Source organism: Trachypithecus francoisi, unplaced genomic scaffold, assembly GCF_009764315.1.
Source record: "Trachypithecus francoisi isolate TF-2019V2 unplaced genomic scaffold, Tfra_2.0 Lachesis_group7, whole genome shotgun sequence".
In the NCBI taxonomy this organism is placed as follows: domain Eukaryota; kingdom Metazoa; phylum Chordata; class Mammalia; order Primates; family Cercopithecidae; genus Trachypithecus; species Trachypithecus francoisi.
Window position 1 is genome coordinate 5377157 of NW_022681472.1, and position 16578 is coordinate 5393734.

The window sequence follows — 16578 nt, forward strand, 5'->3', positions numbered from 1 at the left end:
TTAATTTTAATATATTCTAATTTATCAACTTTTTTATAAATCATACTTTTGGTGTTGTATCTAAAAACTCATCACTAAACCAAAAGTCACATGGATTTTCTCCTATATTTTCTTCCAGTACTACTGTGCTTTTAATATTTAAGCATACACTATGTTAATTTTTGTGAAGAGTGTAGTATATATGCCTTTTCTTCTTATGAATGTCCAATTCCTCCAGCACTGTTTGTTGTAATCTCTCCCTATATGCAACTTACAATGTAATATTCCAAAAAGCAGAGGTGCTAGTTATATTTTTCTACAAAGCATACTAAGTGTTTAATACACAACTTTTTTTGTAACACTGATGTTGATTATTTAGGTGTGTAGCCAGTCTTTATAAAGTCTGATATTAATCTTGGACTCAATTCTTTGCATTTTTGTAAGGAATAGGAAGATTAAATGAAGGCGTTTTGTATATATGAGACTGTATAGGAGCATCAGCCCAGATTTTGTGTTTTACAAGATAAAATCACTGACAATACTTTGGTCTCCCAAAGGACGGTGTTTTGTTACCTGGCAACAGTCTTTACCACACTCATGATGTGTTAACTAAATATAATTTCAGGTCAGCTTCCAGGTATTGTCTGATTTATGAGCTGAGTATTTGACAAGGTTCTTTTCTTCTTTTTATTGCATCTATTTTGGGAGGAGGGAAGAAGCAGAGGTGTAAGGGGATAAAGTGGCAGAGCTAGCGCAAACACAAACAACTGGGAACATATTAGCAGAGGTCACACCAAGAACAGTTCTTTCCCCTTTTATGCTTCCTGCTGCCTGCAGTGACCAATGCACAATCTTGGTTTTCAAACACGAAGTAATTTATTTTGGCTCGTCTCTCCTAACTTTCTTAAAAGTAAGCTAATGAAGAAGCAGCAGCTGGAGGCACCAGCTAGGGTTTGCATGTATATGTGCGTATGCCCAGGTGTTTAACAAAACATTAAGATAAGTGCTGTTTTTGAGATATTTTTGGTAGTTTCTGCTGACTCTTTAGTCTCTCCGAAATCTTTTCTGCATCAGCATTTTTGTATTTGATTTGGAACATGTTCTAAATATTTTCCACCAGAGATTAGAGGGTGGGCTTGTCGAACATGAGTAAAGAAATTCAAAGAAATGGATTTTGAGAACCCTGGGGTGCTTGTTGTTTCTGTCAAAGGAAAGCAGCATTTCAGGATGCATTTAGCTACTGAGCAGCGATTACTGACCAAGTTTTCCTCATGACCAATGATTGCTATGCAAAATACTCTACAAAATTTAGGAGATGCCATTTGCTGATTGAAATACATTTGCTTTGACTGAAATTTGTATTTGAAGACAGCTGATATGGGTTGTCTGGATGACTGCACCATTGATTTGGATACTGTTTTAAGGAATCACATATTTACTTTTTACAGAAAAGGAAAAAAGGACATAGTTCCTGTCATCCGGGAGTTTTAGTTTAGCTGGGTGGTCAGTTTTATAAAAGCAGTTTACCTATGTATTTTAGAGGAAAAATAGTCACTATTTAATTCACCTGTTCCTGAATCTGAGTCTTCCAGTATTTGAGTTATTCTATGATGTAAATATATTAAAATGACTATTATGTAAGAATCCCTGTGTAGAATATTGGAGTGTGTGTGTGTGTGGTGTGTGTGTGTGTGTGTGTCTGTGAACATTAAATTTCTACTCTATGCCAGGGTCCTTTACAAATGTTAATTCTCAAAACAAAGCTTTTAATTGCTATGTATTATTTATCAGCATTTTGCAAATTTGAAAACAGAGGTTCACAGGGAATAAGTAATTTGCTGAACATATGAAGTTGTGGCTATTTGAGTCATTGGCACGTTCTCTAACTTCAATTCCAATATTACGTGCAATATTCAACTTCTCTTTAATGAATCATTTAATGAGAAATAATAAATATTAATTAATTATTAATTAGACAGATTGCACTTCTCCTGTTCAATAAAAAGACATTTCTAATACATATGTAGTTTATCTTAAATTATTAATAGATTTTTGTGTACCTAGAATGCACATGTTTAACCTTCCTTTTTGCTTTGGTATTTTATTTAATACTGCAAAGTTTAGTTTGTCTTATATTTCAAGTTGCTTTGCATAAATTGTTATACACATATAAACTTATTGGTACAATTATAATTTTAATTTTGGTTTGAAAGTATGATTAGATGACAGATTAAGTAACATAAATATTTTAGAAATAGATGAAATTACTCAGCACATTGTGAAAATAAAGACAATTTATATCATTGAATGTTACTCATTTGCATTCAAAAATAATAATAATAATTTCTAAGTAAATATGCACCAATCTTCATCAAAAAGTCCTATTTTCAAAATTCAAAATACATCAATATTAGTATACCTCAAATTCTAGTATGGCAATCTTGTTCTTTAAGCATTATTTTGTTCTATTTATAGAAACCAAACTTCTGGCTAAAAAAGGAAGTTTTTAACCTTGCCAAAATGAGAGTCTTATGCTGTCTTAAAATATTTAGCAAGAGCCAGCAGAAGCACACATTTTTCTGATTTTCACTAGTTCTTTTTAAATGATATTATCTGTTCCACACAGTTTCTGTAGAACAAAGGAATGAGGGAAGCAATTCATCTGTAAGAAAGAGGGGTATTTCCATTTGGAAGTGGATAATGTGGGCAAAAGGCATTTGTAGAGATATAGGGACCAGATGACAAATATATACCCCAGATTCAGGGGAAAGGGGTCAGTGTCTCAAATGGCTCTGCACAGGGGGAGGTTCAAGAAGATTGATGTCATGGAGCAAGCTATAAATTAAAGCGTTCAGCCCTATAGCATGCCTCCACAGTAAGCACTATGTGGAGACGACTGTCCAAAATCAGAGCAGTATCGATTTTTCAAATTGAAAATTACAAGATTTGTCAAATGTAGCTCTTTGTTCTCATGCCATCATCTTTGTGATTTTGAAGTTTTATAGGCCAGTGACTGAATTACTTCTATTGTGGAGAGGAAAAGAAACTAATTTTTTTTTTTTTTTTTGAGACGGAGTCTCGCTCTGTCACCCAGGCTGGAATGCAGTGGCCGGATCTCAGCTCACTGCAAGCTCCGCCTCCCGGGTTTACGCCATTCTCCTGCCTCAGCCTCCCGAGTAGCTGGGACTACAAGCGCCCGCCACCTCGCCCGGCTAGTTTTTTGTATTTTTTAGTAGAGACGGGGTTTCACCGTGTTAGCCAGGATGGTCTCGATCTCCTGACCTCGTGATCCGCCCGTCTCGGCCTCCCAAAGTGCTGGGATTACAGGCTTGAGCCACCGCGCCCGGCCCAATAAACTAATTTTTAAAGTTGATAATTCAATTATCATTATTACTTAGATGTGTAACTTATTAATTTTATGAACAAGCAATTAATTTATTGTGGACTTGGTTTATTCACTTTCAATCTAAAGCACTCATATGAATCATTTCTGTGCTGGCCACAGCAACCTCCCAGCTTAGCTCCCAAATTCCAGGCAGTGATGGAGACAGGGCCATGGTTTACCAAGATCATATTTACCATTGCCTCTGAGTTACTTTTATATAGCCTAAAACTTGTCATTTCTTAGAAAACATGAATACGTGATGTGGAAATAAGAAGAAGTATAAAAGTTTAGATTCTAAAATATGCTCAAAATAATCATTGAGAATAACTTATTTTTAAGAGTTTAGGAGTTTATTAACATTTTACTCCTTTTTATTTTGACAAATATCCCTTAGATTTAAAAGTCAAGGACCATTTTTTACAAAATGTGGAGCATCTATCCCATCACAAAAGAGTTCTCTTTTTTTAAAGAGCAAAAGCAAAACCCAGAAGAAAACCAAACAACAACAGAAAACGGTGTGTAAGTATAGTATTAGGAAACACTAACCATTCTTAACAATCCTGTCTTTCAGGAAAGAACGGTGACCATCAGAAGACAAACAGTAGGAGGATTTGGATTAAGCATAAAGGTAGCCTGCCTTTCTAGTCTATCCTTACAAAGGCCGTGCCATAAAAGTTGAACTTTGGTGCATTTCAATGTTTGCTGATTAATCATTAGACAAGAATGGCTGTAGCAAACTTCTTAATATTTGGACTGGGATGTAAGTTAGGTAGGTTCTCACAGAATTCCTGCCAACTCTTACCATTTGATTTAGAAAATTTAGCAAAGAATATGGGAATTTTACCTTACCATTTAATATAACTCATTAACTTTCTTTATCTGGTTTCTTCTGAAATGTTAAATATGATGTCGTGTGCATATCTTTCTTTAACAAACTGGAGTAGGAAATGATGATCTGAAGTAAATAGAATAATAACAATAATATTAAACAGAATAATAACACTTATACAGCCCAATAGTGAGATATTGTATTCTGTTCATCTTGCTTATTTTTCATTTTTTAAAAAGAAATCGGTAAATTTAATTTTATAGTGCTAGTCATATAGGATAGACTTAAAGTCTTTGCATAGGCTTTATTTTAAAAGTGAACATATGTGTTCATTTCAATTTATTATCAAATTTTAAAGGCTTTCATTTTGTATACTATTGACTATTAGAGATGTGCCATATCTGTAATTTATTATAGAAATAAAGGAGAAATTTTTAAAGGATGGAAAATTATGTGAATATTGAAGAGTTAATCTCATAATTACAATGCCTTTATCAAACCTACATCTCTTCGTAGATAAATGAAGTTTAACTTTATAATTCTTGGGTTAGTCATTTGACTTATATAGGGTGAAAATAATTTATATATTTCAAGCACACATTTCTTGATATTTCAGCACAACTCATGTCATATATGTATGGAAATCAGAACTCTAAATTTTGTGAACATCAGCTCTAGTTGACTTTGTGAAAATGACTCAGAGTAGAAATCAGTATGCAATAGTGTTGTACTGTCAGTGATAAGAAAAGAATATTGCTATACAAAGCATAGGCTTTAAAACATATTTTGTACATTCGGTTTATCAAAGTGAAACTTTATTTTATCACCAACTAGGACCAGGGAAGCATGCAGAACAAATTATAGGATGTGGAAAGTATGCCATGAGAATTTCATCCCTCAACAAATGAGATTTTTTTTTTCTTTTGGCCAAGCTGTTTATTGATATTGCTGTAAAGAATTTAAAGGTACCACACAAGATACTAGAAAATCCATGAATGAAATCCAATAGTGAGAACTGATTTCATCTGAAGTAATTATTTTTACCGAACCAGGCACTAACTCTATTTCTGGTAGTATTGCTTACATTAATTTTATGTCACCTAGAAACGTTCTTTTCCTTTTGTTGTTGTTGTTTGTATTTATAATTTAAACCCAATAATACAATCCTATGTATTTTTATTAAAATACCACATTTTAACCTAGTTTTTAAGCATCAATAATTTTTCTAAATAAATCTTTTCATATTGATGTTTTCACTATTTCAATCCAAACAAAACTGTTATGTGTGTAATAAATAGAATAATTTTTGAATTAAATAAGCATGTAGTTTCCATTCAAATATTGACCAATAAGTGGTATTTGAACTATGATCAATATCTTATATTAGGATTAACAAAAAAGAACATTTTGCAAAATTCGTATGACACGCACACTCTGACAAGAAATACAAACATCAAGATTTTTATTCAGAATGTTACCCGTTCATCCTAAAGAAATTCCTTTTATGGTTTTTTATTTTTACTTTCTCAATTCTTACCTCTGAACTTCATTTTTGTATTTTTTAAACTATCTTTCATTCTGATTATTTAGATCAAAATATGATTCTTTCTTTTAACTAGCAATGTTATTACAAAAATCTCTTTCCCCTGTCATATGTGAATTGAATAAACTACTGTGCTTATTTGTTAGCACTATTTTCCTTAGATCCTTAGAATCCTTAGAATTTAAAAACATGTATAAACATTTTTTAAAAATATCGTTCTAGGTTAGAAGCAGAATTAGTATTCTGGTGTTGAACTATTTATTTAGAGTTTTCAGGAGCAATTTGAGCCTCTAATATAAGTATGCCTATAAATATGTAAATGCATATCTTACCCTTATTTGCTTCAGTTAAGTAATCCTCACTGGCACACACCTGGAAGATTCGTGGTGAGAATTATTAATTAAAACCTTTATGGTCTCGGCTTAACATCACAGAAGGAAGATGGTATGCTAGACAACTGAAAAATCATTTATCAATGTAGTTAAGACTCCTATAGGTGCTTGTGAATTCTACTGGACTCAGAACACATGGCATTTTAGTTTTATATTAAAAACACTCATAAAAAAAAAAAAAACTTGGTTAAAGGGTAACAAATGTCCTTTTTAGACAGAATGCAGTCAAACGCTCTAACATGTGCTGCTAGAAGTCAAAGCCAGCTGACCATGCCCTACACTCCTGACAAATCTTGGCTTGGGGACGTTCCCGTTACAGTCACCACTATGCATCACGGTAATTCGTCGTATCTCCTGACAAAGTGGACAAGGACAGTGAAGAGGGGCTTCTTATGTAGGTTTGAGTCCAGTATTTTATTGGTTAACATGTCTCACTGGCCGTGGGCTGTGGGCAACATGATGTCTCTGTAGCTACCAGTGTCCACAAATCCTTGACGTCTGCTGCTCATGTGCAATACTGCTGTCTCTCTCAAGCCCTATCTCCAGCCGGAGTACCTTGTAGGGTATAAGTTGATGGGAAAATAAAAGTTAGCCTTTACCTTCATTTTTCTTATTTACGTTATATAAGACATTATTCAAACTTCTGGGACAAAAAATGTGCAGGTGGCTTGGAGGTTGAGGCAGTTCTGTGTCCCACCAGCTTAATTCTAGGACTTTAACTCTTCCCTTGAAGCACTGATACCAGATATGATGTAGACCACTTTGAGGAGAGTTCCCATCTCAAAACTTCCCAAAATCCTGAAGAAAGTATGTATTTAGTAGAAATGAAAGGAATATTGTAATAGCTTTACATTTTAAAAATGTGATTTAAATAAGTTTGAATCCTTTTTCTTTTCAAATTTTGTCTAGTTTTCTTTCTATTATTCCTTAATTTTTATCTTTAAATTTTTTGAAGTATATTCTTTGGAGTTTCTTACCAAATCTGAGCCTGTCCTTTGAAAATCATACTTATCATTTCTTCAAATCATCTCCAAAAATGCTAGACACTCAATTTGAAAAAAACAGCCACCCAAAAAAAGTTCTGACATCAACTACATTGAGATTTAAGGTAGGAATTACTGATTTATCTTCACGGACATATTTGTCCTTTAGGTGCCTAAACTCCCATCATTTTACAACAAGAATGTTTTACCCCATTAATAGGTAAAGACAAAAATTACCTATTTCTCCATGTTAATTGTAAATAATAATAATAATAATAAAACAAAAGCAAAACCAGAAATGACCTCTGAGCACAGTGTCCAGCTTTAGCTCATACTGCACATGGAGAAGCGGATGCCTTGATCAGAGAAGTGCCACACACAGGCTGAGACGTTCACATCCCCATCTCCCAGTTTTGATGAACTATTTGTCTTCAACTCCTAAAGTGAATAGAAATTCTTTTTAACCTCTGGGGAGAATGTCCCTTCCTGGATTGTGCTACTTTCTTTGCTTTCCTATCTCATTCTACAGTTATTCTTTCATTGCTGTTTAGCAAATCTAGAAGGATCAAATGAGGAACTGAGCCATAATGTAATGAGATGCAATGTGGAGGCATGACATACACATTTACGCCAGTCCCTCTGCTGTCTTTTTTTTTTTTTTTTTGAGATGGAGTCTCGCTGTAGCCCAGGCTGGAGTACAGTGGCCGGATCTCAGCTCACTGCAAGCTCCGCCTCCCGGGTTCACGCCATTCTCCTGCCTCAGCCTCCTGAGTAGCTGGGACTACAGGCGCCGGCCACCACGCCCGGCTAGTTTTTGTATTTTTTAGTAGAGACGGGGTTTCACCGTGTTAGCCAGGATGGTCTCGATCTCCTGACCTCGTGATCCGCCCGTCTCGGCCTCCCAAAGTGCTGGGATTACAGGCTTGAGCCACCGCGCCCGGCCCCTCTGCTGTCTTTAAGTGAAGCAAACCCCTACTTTAGACCCTTGAAGGAGAGAGCAATACTTCCTTCCTCTCTGATCAGAACCCTTCTAGGGTTTTGTGCACCGCCCTTACTCCTGCTCCCAGCCCTGCAGGCATCCTTGCTTATTCAAGCTGTTGTTCTTTCTCTCAGGTTGCCTTTCAGAGGTGTCCTCACTCCTGCTGTAACTTTTGGTATTTTTTGACAGTGATTTAGATTTCTTCCTGCCTGTTATTATTTAATTTTCCTTGATTAAAACATCTCTCAGAAACCACACACTTGTGTGCTTTTTATTTCTTTGTGTTAATTTGTCCATCATTAAAAAAAAAAAAAAAAAATCAAGCTCTTCTATTTACTTTTTAAAAATGTTTCCACAAAAAGCCCTATCTGGGCTTCCCCCAAAGCTGAACAAAAGAACCACTAAACTTTCAACTCGTAATCACATATTCTGTTGCCTGTTCTCAGGCAGAAACTGCTCCTTTGAAGCGGACAGATTCAGCAGGCTAGTGGCATCCTGCACAGCCTGGCTGTTTTTCTCTGCTGTAGCACCATTTCTACCGGCATTTCATGGTTTTTCTCCCAGCATCACCAATTCTTGTCTCCTTCCCTCTCAAGTGCCTATTCTCTGGTCTGGACCATTCAAAGACTTGGCATTTATATAAATAACTTTAATAGTTTCCTCAACTACATCTGCAGAAATCACCGAATTTCTGCATCGTCGGATCCAATATTATTGTATTTTGCCTTATTCCTCTTATCAGAATTACCATAGGGATAGTCAGGTTAAAGTCAGCCATCATCTTGCCCTTGTGAGGCTTTATTTATCTCTTATGTCTTTTAAAATCCAACACTATCTATCTGCACATTATTAAATTATACTTCTGACCATTGTCATTTTAAAAATTACCTTTGAGGGAAAGGAACTTTTAAATGTTATTACTGTAAAAATATTTTATGCAATATTTTCCAACAGACACAACTTTCTTATGCAAATATATAAACTATCTATGTCCATTAAATAAATGTATGCAATCAAAGGTGATTTCTATTTGGAAGCTTTAACACTGCAGCAATCAAAAATATAATTATAATCATTGTTACTCTTAATCATCTTCTCATTTATGAATAATTGCTAATATTTATGCCCCTCTTATTAAGTGCCAGATTCTGAGCTAAATACTTTATATTTAGTTTAACTTGCCTTTATTATCCAACGAAGTAGATAACTATTGTTTTACCTTCCACAAACAATGAGATTAAGTGTCAAGAGGTTAAGTAATTCATCTATTGCTATAAGCAGTAGAGTTGGACCTCAGTCCCCCTAGAAGCTGATAACAAAGTCCTTACCCTTAATAACTATGCTTTGAACTATGAAACCTGGAATAAATTACCTCAAAACTCTCTACTCAGGGACACAAATCATGTTTCCTCTCTATGCTGTTTACTTTCTGGTTTATTTAAAACTGAAATAAGGCCAGGCACGGTGGCTCATGCCTAAAATCCCAGGACTCTGCGAGGCCGAGACGGGAAGATCATTTGAGGTCAGGAGTTCAAGACCTGCTTGACCAACATGGTGAAAACCCGTCTCTACTAAAAATAATTTTAGAAAATTATCTGGGCATGGTGGCACATGCCTGTAGTCCCAGCTACTTGGGAGGCTGAAGAAGGAGAATCACTAGAACCTGTGAGGCGGAGGTTGCAGTGAGCTGAGATCATGCCACTGCATTTCAGCCTGGGTGACATAGCGAGTCTCTGTCTCAAAAATAAATAAATAAATAAAATAAAATAAAATAAAATAAAATTGAAATAAATGTGTCAAAATGACCAAGATCAAGTAAGCAATTTTGTAAGATAAAGGGTTGAGTACTAATTGTTTCAAATTTTCCAAATAAAATATATCTTTATATTAGTTGTAATAATTGTATTCCTTTTAACTTATTAGTGGTATCTGGGCAAAAATATTTAAATAACAACTGTTGCTATAAGTGCACGCACAAGCTTGCATACATTTTTCTGCATTTCGCTTCCCCTGTTATTTTTACTCAAGTCCAATTTGCTTGTTTTCACTATTGACAAAATGGATATGTCCATTTCCATCATAAAAGTAGGTAACAGGGCCTGGCATGGGGTTCACACTTGTAATCCCAGCACTTTGGGAGGCTGAGGTGGGTGGATCACAAGGTCAAGAGATCAAGACCATCCTGGCCAACATGATGAAACCCCCATCTCTACTAAAAATACAAAAATTAGCCTGGCGTGGTGGCACACGCCTGTAGTCTCAGCTATTCTGGAGGCTGAGGCAGGAGAATCGCTTGAACCTGGGAGGCAGGGGTTGCAGTGAGCCGAGATTATGCCATGGCACTCCAGCCTGGGCGACAGAGCGAGACTCCATCTCAAAAAACAATAAAAGGAGATAACAGGAAGACACTAAAGCTTAAATTGAGGATTATGGATTAGTCCCAATAAGTAGTTGAAACCACTGGTCAATTATCATTTCAAAGATCATTTTTTTTTATTAAATAGCTTTATTGAGGTATAATTCCAATACCATACAATTTATCCATTTAAAGTGTACAATTAAATTGTTTTTAGTATATCCACAGATCTTTGCAACTATCACGATGGTCAATTTTAGAACATTCTATCAATTCCAGAAGAAATCTCATATTTATTCATCACCCTTTTTTCCCTTATCTCCCCTTTTCAATGCTGAGTAATGACCGTTTCCTTATTTTAGACTTTCATATGAAGGTAATCATATAGCATGTGAAAAAGACAATTATTTTTTTCCCAAAATCAAACGAAGTATGTTGGCAGACAAAGATAGCATCCAGAAGGATGATGACACGTGCCCATATTCCTCCAGGTGATATTCCTTTACTTGTCTCTTCTGTAATTGTCCATTGCAGCTCTTAACTCTAATCACTGTTATTCTCTGCTTACAAGTAGTTTCCTTTCTCTAAAAGGAAAAATAATGGTTAGCTCTATGCATCTTCCCTGCACCCCATGCCCATAATGTGATTGATTGATTAATTGATTGATTGAAGTCATAGTAATATTGAACTGAAAAGATTACTTGGCAAGACTCCTGATGCTCTAAAAGCAGTCCAGGTTTTATTTGGTGGTATTTCACAGTAACACTGGTAAAATCATTGTATAGAGTCCTTCTCAAAATGCTTTAGATGGGATTTTATATCCTTCTTCCTACAGAGCTAGCTATAAAATCCACTATGCTTTGTAAAAAGAATACTACAAAGCTGAACAATGTATGTGTGAACATTAAGTGGGCTGTGCTTTAGAACACTGCCTCCCTTTTCCTAATCTTGGATTTCTCCATAAACTAGAATAACAGTGCTCAGTTAATTCCAACATTCTCTAAACCACAGTCAGGAGCCACAGCCCCACCCAGGAGTGCCTTGGGGATAAGATGGCGATGAAAGCCTTTCCCCGACCTCATGCCATTTATACTCCAGTAGGAAAGTAGGCTTTGATCAAATTGTTACCAAAATAAATGTAAATCACAGGCATGATCCGGTGCTACATAACTGAATTATTTCAAGTAAGGAGACACTGAAGGAGGGGGCTTTAAGCCAAAATTTCAAAATGAACAGTTTCCAGGTTAGGAGGAAGGGAGGAGCATACCTGGCCAGACAACAGTGCATGCTTGTGTCCTTCAGGTTCAGGGCGATGGAGGTCCAGGAGCTGCACTGGAAGAGGGGCAGTTTAAAGATTCTCATTATATTCAAGTGTCATGGAAGCCTATCACCTGGTTTAAACAGGGCAAGCCACATAATTTGATTATTGACTGCAAAACCTTACATTTCCCCATTTAGGCCCTGCACGAAATCTAATTAACTGTGGCAGCTGAGCTGCTCACAAGTTTTTCAGTAACGAAGGCAATATGATTTTGAGTTCCAATTTTATCTTCTGAGTTTTGTCTTAAAATTTAGTAATTACTAAAGTCATTTTCAGAAATTAGTTTAAAAAGTATGTCAGAGCTCCAAATGTCTAATTTAAAAGCAAAAAAAAAAAAAAAAACAATCCAGAGGCAGTGGCTCATGCCTATAATCCCAACATTTTGGGAGGTCGACTCAGGCAGATCACCCGAGGTCAGGGAGGGGTTCAAGACCAGCCTGGCCAACATGGTGAAATCCCGTCCCTACAAAAATACCAAAATTAGCGGGGCACGATGCTGGGTGCCTGTAATCCCAGCTACTCATGAGGCTGAGGCTCAGCTACTCATGAGAATCACCTGAACTGGGAAGTGGAGGTTGCAATGAGTCAAGATCGTGCCATTGCACTCCAGTCTGTGAACAGAGCGAGACTCCCTCTCAAAAAAATAAAATAAAATAGAAACAGAATAACAAAACCCAAAAGCCATGTTTGGATTCAAACCACTCAAATTTTAGGATAAGTTTTACATGTAAAATAAAAATTATGGTAAAATAAATGTTAGTTACATTTTGCATTACAAAGATAGTTATAATACTCTCCCCTTAACCTTGGGGGATACATTTCAAGACCCCAGTAGTTGCCCGAAACTGCAGACAGTATTGAATCCTATACTGCATACAATATATTTGCTTACATATGCATATTTGTGATAAAGTTTAATTTGTAAATTAGTATAGTAAAAGATTAACAGTAACTAATAATAAAATGGAACAATTATAACAATACACTATAATAAAAGTTATATGAATGTGCTTCCTTTCTCTCACAAAATAGTGTATTGTACTGTACCCTAGATAACTGAAAGCACAGAAAGCGAAACACAAATAAGCAGGGGATTGCTGTACCAGTCTGGGTGTTGAAGAAAGAATGGGATTATTGAGCCAACCGGCAGAAAAACTCTATCTCAAAAGCCTTGTCTCTGGACACCAAGAATAGGTTTCCCAATGTCCCGCCATGGTAATTTGCATTAATAGTCTATGCATTAAAATAAGTTGTGTTCAGTAGTAGAGTAAGAGAAAAGGGTAAAATGCAAAAACAGCTGAAGGAAAATACTCTGATAACAGCCTCACTGATGAGACCAGGAAAAACATTCTTTTTCCTTGTCCCAAAATATCTGAATCACTATATCTGGATGATGGCTTCATCTTTTAATTTCACCTAAAAGTTCATCAGTTAATGACTCATTTGAGTTAACCAGCTTTTTCCTTCTAAGAAACGTAGATGCATCCTTAACATCCTTTGCAATTTCCAAGTATCCTTTGAGGCTATCAGTGACCTTACGCTAGGGCTGGAAAAGCCTTAGACTTCATTCATTCATTCATTCATTCAATTCAACAAACATTTCAAAGATAAACCAGACATTATTTCAGGCACTAGGTTTACATCAATACACGAAACAAACTACTAAAAACATCTGTGCCCTGAAGAAATTTGTATTTTAGTTAGGAATGGGAAGGAGAAAGAAAACAGTAAGTGTGAGAAATGAATAAATAGCATGTTAGATACTGATAACTGTAATGGGACAAAATAGAGCATATAATAGGGGATTGGGAATTTGGAGTCCTAACTCATAAATATTAAGGGTCTTCGAAGGGATTAGTCCTAATCTTATTTACCACTTTAATGCTATGTGAGTTTCCTCATAAATCTTAATAGATGGACTATGTTAGCATAATAACCATCCCTTATTCAGTGTTTACTGTGTGCAAATAAGCACGTAATTTCCACCACGCTATCAGCCACAAATCACTATCTCTGCTCTAATCAGAGGCAGGGTCATCTTACACACAGTCTGTGTTTGTTAGGGACACACAGACCAAACAGCAGAACAAGTGGGAGCCATTGTAACCTACACCAGTGTCTTCCCCCATAGAGCTGAGGGGTGCAGTGCACGAATATTAGGTTACTGTGAAACAGTGAGGAAAAGGGAATTGAGCAGTGGGCTTGAAATTCAGTGTGAGTAGGACAGTTTTCATTATCTTAATTATCATATTTCTTCTTAATATTCTGGAAGTGGAAAGGACTCTACTTGCCAAGAAAAAAAAAATTAAATATTCCTGCTTTTAAAAAAAGATTGACTATTTTATATTTAAATATACTGGCAATTCAGTGTTAAAAATGGACATGCAAGGGAAAAAAGATTATCTCTTCCAAAATAATTTTTTGTGCTTGGAAAACAAAAAGCTTAGGTGATTTACATATTCTGAAGGTAGAACAACGTCAATGGAATTCAGACTGTCTTTTCAACTAGCCTGTGTTACAAGTTCTATGCTTCTTTTCATGTGTGACATTTTATCCTTTTATGTACTGATTTCATTTTTCGACTACTGCTTTTAACTTTCTCAACACTGTAATAAAAAAAAAATGGGATTTTTGTTCAGTTTTTAAGGATTCATCTTATTTTCTTTCACATAAATTTAGCTTACTTGTCTTTCTTTTTTCATATCTCATTGGGTCAAATAAAAAATAGTACTGTTGCAGGCCGGGCGCAGTGACTCACGTCTGTAATCCCAGCACTTTGGGAGGCCGAGGTGGATGGATCACAAGGTCAGGAAATCGAAACTATCCTGGCCAACATGGTGAAACCCCGTCTGTACGAAAAATACAAAAATTTGCTCGGTGTGGCACACCTATAGTCCCAGCTACTTGAGAGGCTGAGGCAGGAGAATGGTGTGAACCTGGGAGGCGGAGATTGCATTGAGCCATGATCGCACCACTGCACTCCAGCCTGGGCGACAGAGCAAGTCTCCGTCTCAACAAACAAACAAACAAACAAACAAATAGTAGTACTTCAATATTCTTGGCAGTATGTTTTACTCTGTAAAATTTTTAGTATGTGCTTTCACACAAAGAGGAATTCAATACTAAGGAAGGAAATGCAGATGAATCCCTGGTTTTTCATGCATATGCACATTCTAATTTTGTTTATCCATTTGTTCGGGTAAAGTTCTCTCTGCTTCCTTGGCATCCCAAGGGGTCACTGCACCACCAAAAGCCCTTAGCTGCCAGCACAGAATAACTTAGCAGGATACCAGTAATATATAATCACTGTTAATATATAATTACTGGTGTTTGGAATCCTAAGTAAGAATTTCTATTGGACAGCATTGTTACACATTAAAGAGAATGCCTATCTAAATACATAATCAATATTTGTTGATCAATGAAAACTTTCAAAGCCAGTTGTTATTATTGGATGTCTCAGCAAAATTCTAAACAGGTAGATAATTTTCATGAGAGTACTATCTCCTTAGTGGAGAAATTCCACAAGTTTATTTAAATTCTGCCCGGTATCCACTTAACATTCCGTTCAGAACCTGTATCGTTTCTTAGCTAAAAGCAGCATTTTTTTTTTTTTTTTTTTTTTTGGTTAAAAAGTACAGTATATGATTTTCTCCTTTCAGGGAGGAGCAGAACATAACATTCCAGTTGTCGTTTCAAAAATCTCCAAGGAACAAAGAGGTAACGTGTTTAGAGAATTGTGTACCAGCCATTTCTTTAAGACATTGTGTTTGAAGTGTGACATGATATTTAAGAATCATAAATTATGATGTGATTGACTGGCTTCAGCTTCCCCACCTTCAGGCATTAGTGACTGAGTTAGCTTCTAGGTCCTTTCCCTTTATCCTCTTGTGGGGGAGGGCCTCTCTCACAGAAGGGGAACAAGGATGAAAGATAGGAACCCATGAAAGCAGGTATGAGTTAGCGACTGCACAGCTTTTCAGTTGTTTCATTAAACCAACAAAGATACAAAAGTAATGATAACAAGTCCCATTGAGTAAAGACAATTTCAAGTATCTGTTTTTCAGTTCTAATTTGCAGTTTTACTCAGCAAACCATTCATAAGAAACTGTAGGGAAACTAATGGAGATATAAAGCAGATGTTGCAAGAACTGAAATTAGTAAAACAATGTAATGTTTAAAAATAAACTTGGAGCCAATTCCATAGATGACAGATTAAATGTCCATGTCTTAAACTTTTTCACAGAGACCTAATAATCTTAAGTGCGTGAGAAAATGTGGTCTCCTACCCTTAGAAGAGCTGCTCATTTTTAGCAACTGTTAGGTCTGCAATAGTAAAAGTAAATGGAAATATGTCTGCATGTGCTTCAGTAATTAGACTGAATCATATTGTTTTGAATTTCCATTTTTTTCTGGATCTTTTAAGATGCTAATCATATAAAACACTTAATTTTTATATTAGTAAATTTTATCTTTAATTAAAAGTCCTTTCATCTGGATAGCAAAAATAGTCAATATGTTATCAGCTGTTCTTTTTTCATTCACAGCGGAACTTTCGGGACTGCTCTTTATTGGAGATGCAATTCTACAGGTATACATTTTATCATTATATGTGTGGTCAAAACATTAACTCAGTTTACAATATGCCATAGGAAACTATGCTTTTCTTTTCATTGCAGATAAATGGCATTAATGTGAGAAAATGTAGACATGAAGAAGTGGTGAGTTTACTTTTTCCTAATGTTATAATTTTCCCCATGTGCAAATAAGAATTTAGTGCATTGCTGAAGATTGTCATTTCATTCATTAGG

At 35.8% G+C, this 16578-nt stretch overlaps 1 protein-coding gene across 1 annotated transcript in view; it reads left to right on the top strand.

Moving 5' to 3' along the window:
• Window positions 1-16578, top strand: part of SNTG1 (syntrophin gamma 1) — a gene marked incomplete at its 5' end in the record, with an annotated part of 382785 nt that overhangs the window by 11060 nt on the left and 355147 nt on the right. Inside the window, 4 exons of the mRNA XM_033202518.1 lie at window positions 3936-3992; window positions 15430-15487; window positions 16315-16358; window positions 16447-16488. Coding sequence (XP_033058409.1) covers window positions 3936-3992; window positions 15430-15487; window positions 16315-16358; window positions 16447-16488 — 201 coding nt within the window. The remainder of the gene's footprint in view (window positions 1-3935; window positions 3993-15429; window positions 15488-16314; window positions 16359-16446; window positions 16489-16578) is intronic.